Below are 16,131 nucleotides of genomic sequence, written 5' to 3' on the forward strand. Positions count from 1 at the left end.
TTCCCCTAGTTTTGTTGAGAGACTATTTATATATAACATATGTAAGATTTGTGATGATTCTATACAAGTGTATACTGGGAAATGAGTACCACAATAAGCTTATTTAATGTCTCCATCCCTAATATAATTACTTTGTGTGTGTGTATATGTGTGGTGATAATAGTTAAGATCTACTCTCTTAATAACTTTCCAGTATATCATACAGTATGTTAACTACAGTCACCATGTTACACGTTAGATCCCCAGAACTTATTCATTTTTTAGGTGAGAGTTTGTTTTCTTTGACTAATACCTCCCCATTTCCCCTATACCCCAACCCCTGGAAACCACTATTCTACTATTTCTATGAGTTCAGCTCTTTCAGATTCTGCATATAAGTGAGAACACGCAGCTTGTCTTTTGCTGTCTGACTTATTTCACTTAGCATAATGCCCTCAAGTTCCAGCCGTGTTGTTGCAGAAGGTACAGTTTCCTTCATTTATATTGCTTAATAATATTCCATTGCATATAAACACCACATCTTCTTTATCCATTTTTCCTTTGACAGGCACTTAGGTTGTATCCATATTTGGCTGTTGTGAGCAATGCTGTAATGCATATGGGGGTAAAAATATCTTTTTAAGATAGTGTTTTCTTTTCCTTGGATATATACCCAGAAGTGGGATTGCTGAATCATATGGTAGTTCTATTTGTAATTTTTTGAAGAACCTCCATACTATTTTCCATAGTGGCTACATTGATTTACATTCCCACCAACAGTGCAAAAGGCTTCCCTTTTCTCCACACCCTCACAAACACTTGTCTCTTTTAACCCTTCCTATAGGAAGGCTTACACTATTTTAGAACTGTTAAATTTCAGTAAATGTGATAGGTTAATGGAGGCGGGCTAGTCTGCATAAAAAGAGACTGTGTCACCTCAGTTTTCTTCTGTGTCATTCCTTAGTGCTAGTGTTTAAGAATCTCCTTACAAGCTCTCACTTCAAGTGATCTTCTCTATCACACCTGTTACAATAATGTTTCTTCTTCTTCTTCCATTAAGCCCTCTGTCTCCCTTTCCCATAGACCCAGTCTCACTTAAGCTGGAGGAAAGGAAAATCTGACATCAGGGAATCAGATGACATCAGGGAATCAGGAATGACTCTGATATGTAGGTTAGTTTCTTTAAAGTATTTTTTTTTCTTTTGCAAGAGCTGAAAGTGGGGGAAAAAGTATTCAAGTTACCAGTGATAGAAAAGAGAGGGAGGGAAATACACATAAAACAACTGGATTTTGTCATGTAACCTTCCCACACTAGTTTATATAGAGAACTGTCCTGGCATTTCAAGAATTCTAATAGTCTCTGATCCACTCTTTGTATATCTTAAAATCTACATTTACTTGCCATTCTGACAATGTCTTATCAAATAACGTTTTAACTTATTGATAAATGTCACTGACAATTTTTCTTGTTATTGTTACTTCATTTGACTCACTGTTTTGCTTTATATTTTAGTGCCATCAACTGTGTCCTTTGCACATGTAGGTTGCTCATTCAAGGCTCAATGTTGAACTTACCATATTTTTACCAGCATATTACATTGATACACTTGGCTTATCTATGTGTGTGTGTTTGTGTGTAGACTGTATAGTAAAAACAAATCTTTTTTCTTCTAAAAGTCTTCAGCTATTTTAAAGAAAACTGTAATGGAATTCCTATCACCTTTAACCTAGGATTCTTTGCTACAGTTAAGGTATATTGATAACAATTCTTGACGCTAAGTTTAAACTAAACTAAATTTAGATAATAAACTAAGCTAAACTTCTAGATAATAAAGCTAGAAATTAAGCGATTGTTCTGATTGTTTTATATTTCTATTGCTGTGTAACAAGCTACCACAAAAGCAATAGCCTAGAACAACACCCATTTACTCTCTCAGTGCTTCTTGTCAGGAGTTTGAATAAGCTGGTTTCTGTCATTGATAAGGTTACCATCAAGGATCTACTGGGCTGGGCTCTTTTCTGGAGGTTCTGGGGAAGGATTGCTTCCAGGCTCATTCAGATGGTTGGCAGAATTCAGTTCCTCTGATTGGAGGACTGAGGCCCTGATTTCCTTGCTTGCTGTCAGCTGGGGGTCACTCTGAGCTCCTAGAATTTCTTGCATGTGGCCCCTGTGTCTTCAAAGCCAGCAATGGTGCATTTAATTCTTCCTGAGTGTACTCTGAATTTCTGTAACTTCCTCTTCTGTTACCAGCCAGGAAAAATTCTTTGTTTTTAAACAGTTTATGGGATTACATAGAGTTCAAATAGAACTCAAAGTCAACTGATTAATACACTTAATTAAATTTTTGAAATCCCTTATGACATGTAATTTAACATAGATGTGATATATTATCATATTCACAGTCCCAGGAGCTAGGGCAGGAAATTTTATGTTCCACTGGGCCTCCAGGAAAGTCCCTGTCATCGAATATCTTATATAATCAATTCCATTATACAAATTGTCTCCAGGCATGAGCATGTAAATCTCATTCTCTGCCTCAAGCAGAGAACTGAAATTTCAATTTCACATAGTTTTTCATAGTGAGCTATTGCCATGTTTCCTCTTTATATGTCATTTTCTTCAGTCTTAAGATTGTGAGCTGAATGTTTTGTCTTTTAAATATTTCCCAGTTCCCTATACTAATTTCTTTGGAAATTGCATCAGAAGTTTCTAATAATAAAAATAAAATAATAGCAATAATACTAATAACAATAATAGAAAATACATATTACTTATGTAAAATAAAATAAATATATATTCTTATCGTATTTATAAGTGAAGAATCTGAATCTCAGTGAGAGAAGTATCTTTCCCAAAGTCACATTTTGTATTCAAGTTCACATTTTCTGGCTTCAACATCTGCGGTGGTATACATCAAATCATCCTGGACATTTGGCATCTCACATAAAATTGCTTCTTCTTCTTTTGAGTGCTTAGATGTATATATAATTAGTTTTGACACTGTTGCTCTGTTGCTTCTTTCTGCCATCTTCCTGTTACCATTCACATGCCCACATACCACACACATACACTCATGAAAATAATCATTCCCCCTTGCAATGTTTTTGACATCCAAAGCACAAAAATTAAATTGTTTAGATGGTGAAGCACAATTATAAGTTTAGTTCAAGAAAAATGTAAAACTAAATCCTTTAAACTGCATGTTACTTTGCCATCATAAAATAATCAAAGCTATGAATATTATCATAGTAATTTATTTTGTTGTTGCTATTAAAATTCTATTAGAACGGACTGTATAATTTGGAAACAAATGTATAACTTGAATCCTCACTATACAATTAAAACTTTAAACATGACTTTGAAATATTCAGCATATTATTTTATTATCCTATTTTAAACTGAATGTCCAGAAATATTGACTAAGTATTTCCTATGTGTCAATTGTGGAGTACTTGCTTAAGGTAGTGTTTGCCATGTTTCTCCATAGTAAAACTGCTATCTTTTCCTCTCCTAATCTATTCTTTGGAAGTGAGATACTAAATCTAGTTTGCCCTCAAGGGAGACGTGAGGAAATAAAGTTTCACCTCCTAAGGTGTTAGTATTTCCACATATGTGGAGTTTTTTATGTAAAAAAGATTTATTTCTGCTCTTGCATTCATTTATTCATTTATTGATTGATGCCACTTTAGACATATCTATATTTGTTTTATACTTTAGATTTTAATCCACTGCTGCATTATTTATTTTGTTCACTTTATTCCATCTTTGCACTTGGGGGGCACTTTCATTTCTGTCCATGTTTCTCCTTGACATGACCACATTCTGTTGTTTCTTTGAACAGTTATTGACTTTATAGCATTGAAAGATGCTCAAGAGTTATCTTCTATTTTCTCTGCCTCAAACCTAGAATCAGCCATTTTTCCTGAGTCCTGTTTCCTTTTTATTAGAGAATAATATTTAGAAACCAAGATACTGGCAGTGGATTTGCTGGGTATGCTTATTGCACCTGGGATGTCGTTATGACTGTGCCTCCCAGCAGGCAAAACTAGGTAATATTGGCATGTCTATTAGCTTTTTGTGCACATATATCTACAGTTGGTCTGTACTATCCACCTGTGTATGTGTGTGTATTAAGCTAAAAAATTAATTTATACTAAACTCTGTGTGTATCTCTGTGTCAAAACTGGTACCACAGGGTTCCTTCTAGCCATCATTTCTACCACACACTATCCAAACATTAAAAAATGTTTAATTGCTGTAAAGATAACTGACTGAAACAATAACAGCAATAAAGCATTAGCTGTTTATAGTGTATGGAAACCTAAAAGGTATGACCATAGGGACACAGCAACTAGAGGGAGAAACTGGGAATATTCTGTTAAAAAGTTCTTTCACTACACTGGAAGCTAAATTACATTATTTGAAGATGTAGGGATAGATCTTAAGTTATATAACTTAAAAGTATATTGTAAACTCTATGTAAACCACTAAGTTTTCAGCAGAGGTATAATTATTCAATAAGGAAAATAAAAAGCAATTATAAACAAGTACTCAGTGAAAACCAGAAAAACCATGTTAAGAGAAAACAAGGGGCAAAGAAGAAATACATCAAATAGAGCTAGCAAGATGGTAGACTTTAATTCAAATATATCAAAAATTATTTTATGAGAGAGTGATATAAAAATGTTAGTTAAAAGACAGAGATATAGAAAACGTTAAAGTAAAGGGTGGAGAATGATACACAGTGAAAGCAAGAATTAAAAGAAAGCTGAAAAAGATACTAATTTCAGATAAAGTAGACTTCCGGAAAGTAAAGAAGCAGGGGTAAAGGGGAACATTACTTAATGATAAAGGGATCCAATTTCTGAGAAGACAGAACCATTCTACCGTGTATTCTTCTAAAAACAGAGTTTCAAAACTGATAGATCTTATAGAACAACAGAGAAATACACAATTACAGTTGGAGATTTCACCACACTTCCCTCAGTAATTGTTAGAAAGTAGGCAGGAAATCACTAAGGCTAGAGAGTCCTTGAAAACAGCACTATTAAACAATTTGACCTAATTGACATCCATCAAAACATTTTAGGGCTTCCCTGGTGGCGCAGTGGTTGAGAGTCCGCGTGCCGATGCAGGAGATGCGGGTTCGTGCCCCAGTCCGGGAGGATCCCACATGCCGCAGAGCGGCTGGGCCCGTAAGCCATGGCCGCTGAGCCTGCGCGTCCGGAGCCTGTGCTCCGCAGCGGGAGAGGCCACAACAGTGAGAGGCCCGCGTACCGCAAAACAAAAACAAAAACAAAACATTTCATCCAAAAAAAGCAGAACATGCATTTTTCTTAAGTGTACGTGGAACATTCACCAAAATATACTATATTCTGGGACATAAAACAATCCTTAACAAATTTAAATTAATGGAAGTTATACAATGCACTTTCTTGGACCATACTAGGATTAAAGTAGAAATCAACAACAGAAAGTTTTATGGAAAATCTCTATATTTAAACAATAAATTTATAAGTAACCCATGGGTCAAAGTGGAAGTCTGTAGGAAATTTTAAAAATTAGAAGTAAAGAAAAATACATCACACTAAAATTAGTGAGAGTAAGTTAAATCCATGCTTCTAGGAAATTTAAAGTACTGAAGATATACATTAAAAAATCTAAAATCAATAATTTTCATTTCCATCTTAGGAAGTTAGAGTAAGAAGAACAAATGAAACCCAAATCAAGGTAAAGGAAGAAAAGAAAATAGAAGGGAACTCAAGTGAACTGTAAATAGAAAAGCAATACAAAATATCCAAAAAAAATTAAAAGCTGGTTCTTTGAAAAGAACAACAAAATCGATAAGTCTCTATCCAGGCTAACCAAGAATAAAAGAGAGAAGACACATTTTGCCAGCATCACAAATGAGAGGGGACGTCACCCCTCATCCTGAAGACATAAAAGGATAATAAGGGGATACTGTAAACAACTTCATGCCATAAAAGACAAATTCCTTGAAATACACATAATGCCGAACTCACAAAAGAAATGTATAATCTAACAGCTTTATATCCAACAAATAAATTGAATTTGTATTTAAAACAGTGTGAAAAAGAAAACTCCTGGCCAGATAGTTTCACTGCTGAATTCTACCAAACATTTAAGCAAACAATAATACTAATTCTGGGACTTCCCTGGTGGTCCAGTGGTAAAGAATCTGACTTACAGTGCAGGGGAGGCTGGTTCGATCCCTGGTCAGGGAACTAAGACCCCACATGCCGCGGGGCAAATAAGCCTGCGCACCACAACTACTGAGCTCACACACCTCAACTAGAGAGGCTGTGTGCCACAAACTACAGAGACCATGCTCCCTGGAGCCCATGTGCCACAACTAGAGAGAGAAAACCCACATGCCACAACTAGAGAGAAGCCCGCACGCTGCAATGCACCACAGCGAAATATCCCGTGTCCCTCAACGAAGATCCTGTGTGCTGCAACTAAGATCTGACGCAGGCAAAAATAAATAAATAATTTTAAAATAATGCTAATTCTATACATTTTCTTTAATTGTAAAAGGAACATTTCCCAACTCATTTTATGAGGTCAGCATTACCCCAATACGAAAATCAGACAAAAGAACTGCAAGAAATGAAAACTAAAGACTTATGTCTCCTGAACATAAACATAAAAATCTTTAACAAAACGTTAGTAAATCAAATCCAGGAATAAAAACTAATACATCGCAGGTAAATAGGTTGTTCTGAGATTCTTTAGCCCTCGAAAGCTCCAATATAATCTATCCTCCTTGAACGCCTCACTCTCTGTAACTAAATGCAATAATTTCTGCTTATCTGTTCAAGAAGGTCCTGGAAAGTAGCTTCACCTGACAACTTGTGGTGTGACCTATCTATAAGGAATAATTAATATTGGATGTTATTTTTGGGTAAATTTAATATTATGCTGCTATTTTAAAATACAGATTCATGATTTTTCTTGTCAGATATTTGAACCATCTGTTTATAATATATGTCAGTCTGAAGTATATGGAGAGCCAGAGCAACGTCTCAGAATTCATTCTTTTGGGGCTTTCTTATGACCAGAACATAAAAACATTTTGCTTTGTGCTCTTTTTATTCTGTTATATTGCCTTGTTGGTAGGAAGCCTTCTGATCCTAACCTCCATTCGGCGCAGTTCTCTTTTTCACCAACCAACGTACTATTTCCGCAGCCACTTATCCTCCATGGACATCTGCTATACCTCCAGCATTACACCCAAATAATTGGTGAGCTGCTATTGGAAAGAAAAAACACTTCCTACGGTAATTGCATGTTACAGGTCTTTTCCAAGCACTTGTTTGGAATGACTGAAGTCTTAATTCTTACAGTCATGGCCTTTGATCACTATGTTGCCATCCGAAAGCTTCTCCACTACGTGATTATCACGAACAGGACAAGGTACAACCTCCTAGTCTTAGCTGCTTGGGTTTGTGGGGCAGTTCACTCCTTTCCTCAGTTTTCTGTGATAATCCAGTTACCCTTCTGTGGTGCTAATAAAATTGATCACTATTTTTGTGATATTTTTCCTTTGCTAAAAGTTGCCTGTACTGATACCTACATCACTGGTGTCATTATGCTTGTCAATTCAAGAATGGTGACCTTAAGGACATTCGTGATTTTATTTTTTTCTTATGTAATTATATTATTCACTTTAAGAAATCACTCAGCTGAAGGAAAACGCAAAGCCCTCTCTACTTGTGGGTCTCATGTCACTGTGATATAGTTTTATTTTTTGGTCCTTCAATATTTACCTATCTTAGACCACTCACCACTTTCCCTGAGGATAAAATATTTGCACTATCTTACACCATCATCGCTCCTATGTTCAATCCCTTAATCTATACACTGAGGAATTCAGAAATGAAAAATGCCATGAGAAAAGTTCGGTTTCAAACATTATAGTTAAACTTCACATCACATACGTAGACTAGGTCTCAATATCTCTGAGGGTTTAGAAATTTCCCATCAGTATACTTTGCCATAGATATAAACCATAGCTTCAATTTCTCCCTAATAAATAGTTATGCCAAAGTTCATAATTATATTTTCCTATTACATCAGGATCCAAAGTGCTGAGGTTAGACATGGGACACGGGGCCTATGAAGAAATGTGTATGTAATGCTCATTTTTCAGGACAGGGCAGAATTAGGTAGCTGAGGGAGGCTGAGGTGAGCTGCAATGGGAAATACACGAGAACACTATGGCCAGAATTAAAAGTACAGCAAGTAGACCCAGGATTTATGATTTATTTTTTCTGAGGAAAAAAAAAAAATCTTGTTAGGACATTGGAATTTCTAGTTAATTCCTAGAAAAGGCTCCTATTCTTTAAAAGTTCTTTTGGGAACCCCACATGCCCCCATGAGTTCTCTTGCCAGGTTCTCAGATAGCTTCTTGATTTATCTCTGTATGGCAAACCACTTTCTAAAAATATATGCTTTTTCTGACTGAATTTCGTATATGTATATTGTAGAAAATCTAAAAAAAGTATAGAGAACTATAGCAAAAAACAAAATGGTCTCATAAATTCATCCATATAAAAATATTTACTGTCACCTATCTCTAAAAAGTCTAAGTTGGATCCAACTCAGGATAGAGAATGCGTATAACTGTAGTGACAGACAAACCAGGAAGTCTTTGCCCTCAGTGAGGCTGGAGACCGAAGGAGAAGACAGACAATGAAACAAACAAGAAAACAAACAAATGTATAACTACAATAGTATTTTTTAAAGAAAAGAATAGGAAGCTGTTAGTCTTTTTAATTTACAGAAGCTTTACTCAATTGTAAATCTTTGACATTTTTATGTTATACAGATATTTATTACTTGGTTGTCTCCTGAATTTTACTTTACATAATTCTGTAGGACAATTGTATTTTCTCATCCTTTTTGTACCTGAAAATGTAGTCTCTATATTTGTCCAAATGCTGAAATCATATGATTGAATTCATCTTTTAAAAAATTTACTTTGTCTTTATTGTTTGTCTGAAAGCTTGTCAGATCTTTCATTTATCACTGAATTTTTTTAAACAGCAGGTATCTGTGAATGGATCTATTTTTATAGCTTCTTTCTAATTTCAGCAATATTTTAAAGTTTATCATTGTCAAAGGATAAATTTTAAAAGAGGATGTAAAAGTGGTTTTTATACAGATAATGAATGAACATGTCAAAGATTTTATTTAACTTAGAATTTAATGCAGAAACCAGTAAGGTGTTACCATTGTTTCAGACAAAAACAGTGTACCACACATTTATAGTCAGTAAGGAGTGCTGAAATGAATTTATAAGTGGATGCAAAACTCGCCCAATACCCACAGGGCTATAATCAATTGCATTTCACCAAACAAATTTATATTTCTATGGCCAGGAGATGTTGGCATTGCTATTATTTTCTATGAGTCAACTTCTATATTTTTGAGTTGTAAAATACCTTAGCCAAAGGTAATGAAAGGTGGATGAACTGAATGCAAGAGCTAGTAAGGTCACTCACTAAATTGCAAAGAATCTCATCCTGCTTTCCCTATAGCTATATGCGATATTAATGATCCAGCTGGAGAGAGAAAAATGGCTGATGCAGAGAAAGGTGGGAGAATCAATGAAGTGATGTTCTTGAGAAGCTGAGAAGGGAGGAGATCGAAGGGCAAAAGTGAAGGAGCTAAATTAGAATTCCCTGCTTAATGATTGGTATTACCAATGTCTTTTTGCTCCAAGTATTTGTTTATTTATTTATTTGTTGAAGTATAGTTTATTTACAATGTTGTGTTAGTTTCAGGTGTACAGCTCTTACCGAGTCCAAGCTCGTTCTGCGCGCCGCATGACAGGCCAATGACTCGGAGATGAGGTGTTGAGGCAGGGAATACGACTTTATTCAGAAAGCTGGCAGACCGAGAAGATGGCAGACTAGTGTCTCTGAAAAACCATCTTATGGGGGTTTGGATGCCAGTTTCTTTTATAGCACAGAGAGGGGGAAGGAGATGAGGAAGTAAAATAAAAAGGCCGTAAGTTTTGTAAATATCCCCTGGAAAGGTCAGCCTTGGTGAGAAGATGTGTTAATTTCTTCTTTCTTGCAGCCATCCACAGGTGAACAGGGTCAGATATCTCCCTGTGAGCTGAACAGAGGCATTTTAGTTTAACATTCAAGCAGAGGGGCAGGGTTCCCTAAGGCAGGCCATTATGTGTGATTATAATAACAAAAGCAATGAAAAGCAAAGGTTTTTAAAGTTAAAGAAACAGATTGAACATGGAGTCCAATTTAGCTCTTCCCTGTTGCACAGCCATGTGACTCAGTTCATATATGTATATGTGTATATATATATATGTTTTGTAAATAAGTCCTTTGTATCATTTTTTTTTAGATTCCACAAGTAAGTGATAGCATATGGTATATGTCTTTCTCTTTCTGACTTACATCACTTAGTATGATAATCTCTCAGTCCATCCATGTTGCTGCAAACTCCAAGTGCTTTAATTATCCCTATTCAAAACTTTTATTCCAAGGATAAAAATAAAACAGAAACATTTGTATTAATTTTTGAAGTTTTACTTTTCAATAATACAAGTCTGGTTGGCTGGAGGATGGGGCTTCTGAAACAGAGGGGAACTTCGAGGCTGGGCGGGTCTTTTTATGAGAGACCCTGCTTATTTCACACCAGAAAGTGATCTTTCATTTTCCCGCTCTGATATATTCTCTGACATGTATACTGTGTGAGCCCTACTCAGGAGTTTTGGGATAGCGGTCAAGACTTAGATTTAAAGCAACAACAACGAGAAGTATGTTACGATATTTCTGTAGAATTTCTAGCACATAATATTTTCAGGTTTATTTGCTGGGCATTTTAAACTGAGTAACACAACTATGCTATTTTTCTCTTTATATTATGCACCCATTTGAGGAACCCTTAACAACAGTAACTCATTTTTATTTAGTATGGCTTTCTATACAATTTGAAAACAGATTCTCATGCAAGTATGTTATGTCAGTGAAGTTTTTGGGGTTTTTTTTGCGGTACGCGGGCCTCTCACCGCTGTGGCCTCTCCCGTTGCGGAGCACAGGCTCCGGACGCGCAGGCTCAGCGGCCATGGCTCACGGGCGTAGCCGCTCCGCGGCACGTGGGATCCTCCCGGACCGGGACACGAACCCACGTCCCCTGCATCGGCAGGCGGACTCCCAACCACTGCACCACCAGGGAAGCCCCCATGTCAGTGAAGTTTTTAAAGACCTCTGAGATTCTCCCCATTCCTAACCAATTGTCCACCGGCCTAATTTTGCTCCTAGCCATTTCTGATGTTGGGTGACTTTCAATTCCTGCTGAAAAAGCTGCCTTTAACTTGTACAGTGCCAAAAAAATGTACCCATTGAGTTTAACTGATATTTTCTACTTGCCCACTCTAAGAAAAATTTAATTTCACCAGTAACAGGAACATGATATTAATATGTGTTCCTTAACTTTTTTCCCATGCTTATACTCCCACTGCTCCGGAGGAAACTTATTGTCAGAATGGTTACTTTTGTGATGCATAACGGGGTTGGGCAATAAAAATAGCTCATGCTTATTGAGCACTTACTGTGTGACAGGCAGTGTTGAGCCCTTCACATATCCTCACAAGACTGTGACTGTTGGGCTATTATTATCATTAATAGAGGCTTTGTTGGCTATATGTCCCACGCCTCATAATTAGTAAGCAATTCTGAGTCCAGAACTCATGCCCTTAACAAATACACTGTAAGGTGCTAGAATCAGAGAGTTGCAGTTCGCTTGTACATGAACAGAGCTGGTAGAAAAAGCTCATTAGAACAAAAGAAAAGAGTTTAATGAGGGGCTTAGGCATGTGAGAAGTTCCAGGTCGCCACTGGCTACAAATGATCAGAGTAGAAGATGATTTTTTTAAGAAATATTGTGGCAGGTCATAAATTTGATCTTTTATAAGATTCTCTAAGTGATGCAAGTGAAAGATTGGAATTATCTTTTAAATCATTGTTTGGTGGCTGGAATTAGCTTCCTTGAATACGGTCACATATAAGAATGAGCTATATGGGCTCTCAGTGTTGATTTGTATTGCATGGTGGCTTTGATAGTCTGCTGCTAAATATGCAAACTGGTTACACAGCCAAACCATCAATGGAGCAAAAGAGAGATAAATAATAAAGCTAGAAGAGACATAGCAGAGTGCCTGGACAAATCCTCGGAATTGTAAATTTCGCTCATATTTGAGCCTATACATGTTGCTAGACACAAATACATAGACAAACATTATGCATTTTAAAGTTTTCAGAGTAGAGAAGTCTTATATTCAACAAGCTCAGTGGTGAAAATCAGGGATGTCTTTCAGTTTGTTTCCTTTCTTCCTGTAACATGGCACCATCGTTTCTTTATGGCTTTTCTTCATCTCCATGTTTCTCAGTGTGTAGATTCGAGGGTTGAGCATGGGAGCAAGGCTAGTATAAAAAAGAGCGAACACTTTGTCTTCTGGTAAAGTAGTTGCTGGTCGAATATAAATAAAGAATAAAGGAGCAAAAAAGAGGGCCACCACAGTGATGTGGGAACTGCAGGTGGAGAGAGCTTTGCGGAGATTCTTTACAGAGTAGGAACTGACAGTGTATAAGATCATAGCGTAAGATATCAACAAGACCACAAAATCACCAGGCTCATCAGGCCCGAACTGGCAATGACCAGGAGACCGATTCTGCTGGGGTCAGTGTAGGCCAGTTTCAGCAAAGGATACACATCACAGAAGTAATGATCTATTTCATTGGGGCCACAGTAGGGTAAAAAGATGGCCAGAAGAAACTGACCAAAGGAATGCAGGAATCCCCCAGCACAGGAAGCAGCGATCATGGCATCACACTTCTGTCTGGTCATGATGACAGTGTAATGCAGGGGCTTGCAGATGGCCACATAGCGGTCATAGGCCATCCCTGTGAGGATGAAGACCTCGATCCCCCCAAAGAAGTGCATGGTAAAGAGCTGTGTCATGCAGCCATTGTAGGAAATGGTCTTCTTTACTGCCAGCAAGTCAGTGATCAACTTGGGGGTCACAGTGGAGGTATAGCAAAGGTCTGAGAGAGAGAGGTAACTCAGGAAGAAATACAGAGGCTGGTTAATAAGTTGACTGCAGGTGATAGAAATCATGACAAGTAGGTTTCCGATCAAAATTGCAATGTAACAAAGCAAGAACAGTAAAAAAAAGAGGACTTCAATTTCCTTTTTCTGAGAAAGTCCTAAGAGAATAAATTCTGTGATGTTATTATTATTTTCCATGACTCAGAGCAGTTTGTAGCCATCTGAAATTAGATAATTATCAATTCTTATAAATATTTAAATATAGTGATGCATGGAAAGGGTTCAAAAGTTGAAGAAAATGATTTGATTTTTATTTAGGAAGTCTTTCCTGGAGTTCTTTTTTTCCCTTTCTTGAAGACGTTAATTACTGGTTAAAATCTTAGGTACCTGAGATGAAGGCTAACGTTGTAGAATGCAGTATATTTACGTAACCATTCTATTGGCATGTATTATCAAACATAACTGGATATCATGCGCTGGTAGAATTCAAGAAATGGTACTGTAGAAAAAAAAATCAGATATCTCTTTCCTGTTCTCACTGTTTATTATTAGAAAATACACACAGAAATGAAATATCGAGTGAAAATACAAATACTGCAAATATATGAAGTATAATATGTGGATAACGTTATATGTGAGAAATTTCCTGCTCTCTCTCCTAGGTGGAAAGGGGATAAATAGAAAAAAATCAGCAAATTTGGAATCATGAGGCATATACACATGGCCAAAATCGGCTATATTTCTCTTGTGCTTAATTTACAAATATGCTTAATTTACAAATAAAATATTATATTTTATAGTCAACCAAAAGGATAACAAGCGAAGTATAATGATCTCTATTTTTGAAAACATTTATCATCTCAGACTTTTAAAATATTTGTTTTTGACATTCAGCAAGGCATTCAAGGATAATAAAAAATTTTGTTTGAATTTTAGTCTCATACGATGGCTTACTCACTTGCATAAATTGGCTTCTTTCTAATTGATGTACACAAACTCTTCAACTCGTCTTAATAATCAGCCATCCTGAAAATGCATGCTCCTTTCTGTCCCTACATCATCCATCTTAGTATTTCAGGCTGGCTTTTCTTACTTTCATTCCTGTTATTTCTACCTTCTCCTCCTCCACACATTGCTGTAAAGTAAGACCAGCTCTAATAATGTGTTAATAACTATTACACCTTAGGATAATCAAAACCTTTCTACTGGTAGAAGTTCAAGAATCATAGGCTAAGGAAGAACTACTGAGAAACAGTCATTCCACTAAATCACACCATAAATTCTGTACTTCAGCTTTATAAAAACACTGGACCTTAGTATTTAAAATATTTTATTTTGTTTACTCATAACTTCAGAGTCAATATATTCACAATTTATTTTCAAAGCTGTAACACTCCCCTCCTTTTTTTCCTTTCAGTGTAATTACCATTCAAATTTGTGTACATAAAGTAGGATTTTGAAGAGAAAAAACCATAAATCAATCTAATGTATGAGATTGTGTATCATCAATGACCACAAAATGACATTTTGATATGCTTCATACTGAATAATGATGAGGGGATATTCGTAGTGATCAAACAAGCCATCTCATTCAACTAACAATTACATTTTAGGCTTTTAAAATTATTCCCAATCATTTAAAAGAATGCAGTGCTCTACTCTAACTCCTCCCTTAAATTATAGTCTTCTGATTTGGTGGGAAGCACTGTAAATTAAATATTCAGCCACAGTTTATTCTTTATTTCACACTTGCTGCATGAACTGATCAATTAACGTTTCTCAGCCTTTTTTTCCCTCACAGGTTTTCCAAAATCCTGCCTCTGTGAGATTCTTTATCAAATAACAGGTCAAATCATATTTGAAAAAGACAATGTAAATGCCATTTTGAGAAAAGTGTGTTTGCAGGCTGAAAGTGGAAAATCAATGAAATGATTATGAATTATCAAGAAAATAAACAAAGGATTTTAAAATGCAGATTATTTTGTTTACCAATACTTGGATATTTCATACAAAACACCTCTTTTAAAAATTGTAATCATATAAATGCACTCAGTCTAGTATATTAGAAAGAGGGGAAAATATGAGAAAAGACCTATCAATTAATTTACTTTTTAAAATACAAAATCTATATAATGCATGACTCAAAAACTATAATCTATATTTCTGAATAACTTGAAAGTAATTTCCCTATTTTTAATTATTTCTGTAGAAAATAAGAAAGTATGACTAATATATCTATAAGAATCATTTTATATTTTCATATTTTAAAAAATAAATAATATCAACTTAGAAGATATTCTTTAAAATACTGGACTATTTGGAAAACGAAACAAAATATTGTCTCCTTCATCTTGTCGTACTATTTCCTAACTTTGATTTATAATATTGCTGCATCCCTTTTTTATACTTCAGTTTAACCATAAGTAAGCTAGCTGTGGGAGTTAAACTAGATCTTTAAGGACCGCCTCTGGACCTGAACTGTCCATGGTTCTGACACAAATTAGGAGGTGTCAGCAGCTGGGTGTTGATAACTATTTACTTATTTTCTAAACACGTCAAAATAAATTTACAACTCACCTTCAGATTATTGTCTCTGTTATCTCCTTTAAGATTATCTGATCCAGTCTCAGAATCACAACAAAGTTGGTCTTTTCCCCAGAAAGAAGCAGAAACTCCTGGAGCTATCTCTTTCTTTGGATCATTTATAGCCTGCTATTTTAAATTCCCTTTATGCAATCCAGGTATATAGAAATCTCCAGCATCTGTAGTTCAAACTTACATATCCTTTCCTGGAATTCCTCATGATTCCCTGCAGCAGTGGAGCTGGACTTGTTCCCAATCAATCCTTGTTCAATCCTATCAGAGTGTCTTAAACTCCTACCACTTCCGGGTAGATTTCACTATAGCCCACCATGCAATGAATACTCAAATATTCTAAGTCTTTTGGTTCTTAGAACTATCTACCTTGCTTCATTTTTTTTTCTAATTATTGCCAGATACTGTTAAATGCTTTAGCTTATCTCTCTAAGGAAATCTTATCTTGGTGAGAGTTA

The 16,131-nt window shown here is 35.9% G+C and overlaps 1 protein-coding gene and 1 pseudogene across 2 annotated transcripts; one reads left to right on the forward strand and one right to left on the reverse strand.

Moving 5' to 3' along the window:
- Positions 1-7,002: 7,002 nt before the first annotated feature.
- Positions 7,003-7,921, forward strand: LOC309965661 (olfactory receptor 4P4-like; annotated as a pseudogene). Its single transcript has one exon. The product of its transcript is annotated as an olfactory receptor 4P4-like (transcript).
- A 4,422-nt stretch (positions 7,922-12,343) lies between these two features.
- Positions 12,344-13,276, reverse strand: LOC309965495 (olfactory receptor 4P4-like; the record flags this gene model as incomplete). The annotated part of the gene is given in 3 exon segments (XM_082845013.1): positions 12,344-12,397; positions 12,399-12,652; positions 12,655-13,276. Coding segments are annotated over 3 exon segments (930 nt in total).
- Positions 13,277-16,131: the final 2,855 nt, after the last annotated feature.

Source organism: Leucopleurus acutus, assembly GCF_964270905.1.
Source record: "Leucopleurus acutus genome assembly, chromosome: 8".
In the NCBI taxonomy this organism is placed as follows: domain Eukaryota; kingdom Metazoa; phylum Chordata; class Mammalia; order Artiodactyla; family Delphinidae; genus Leucopleurus; species Leucopleurus acutus.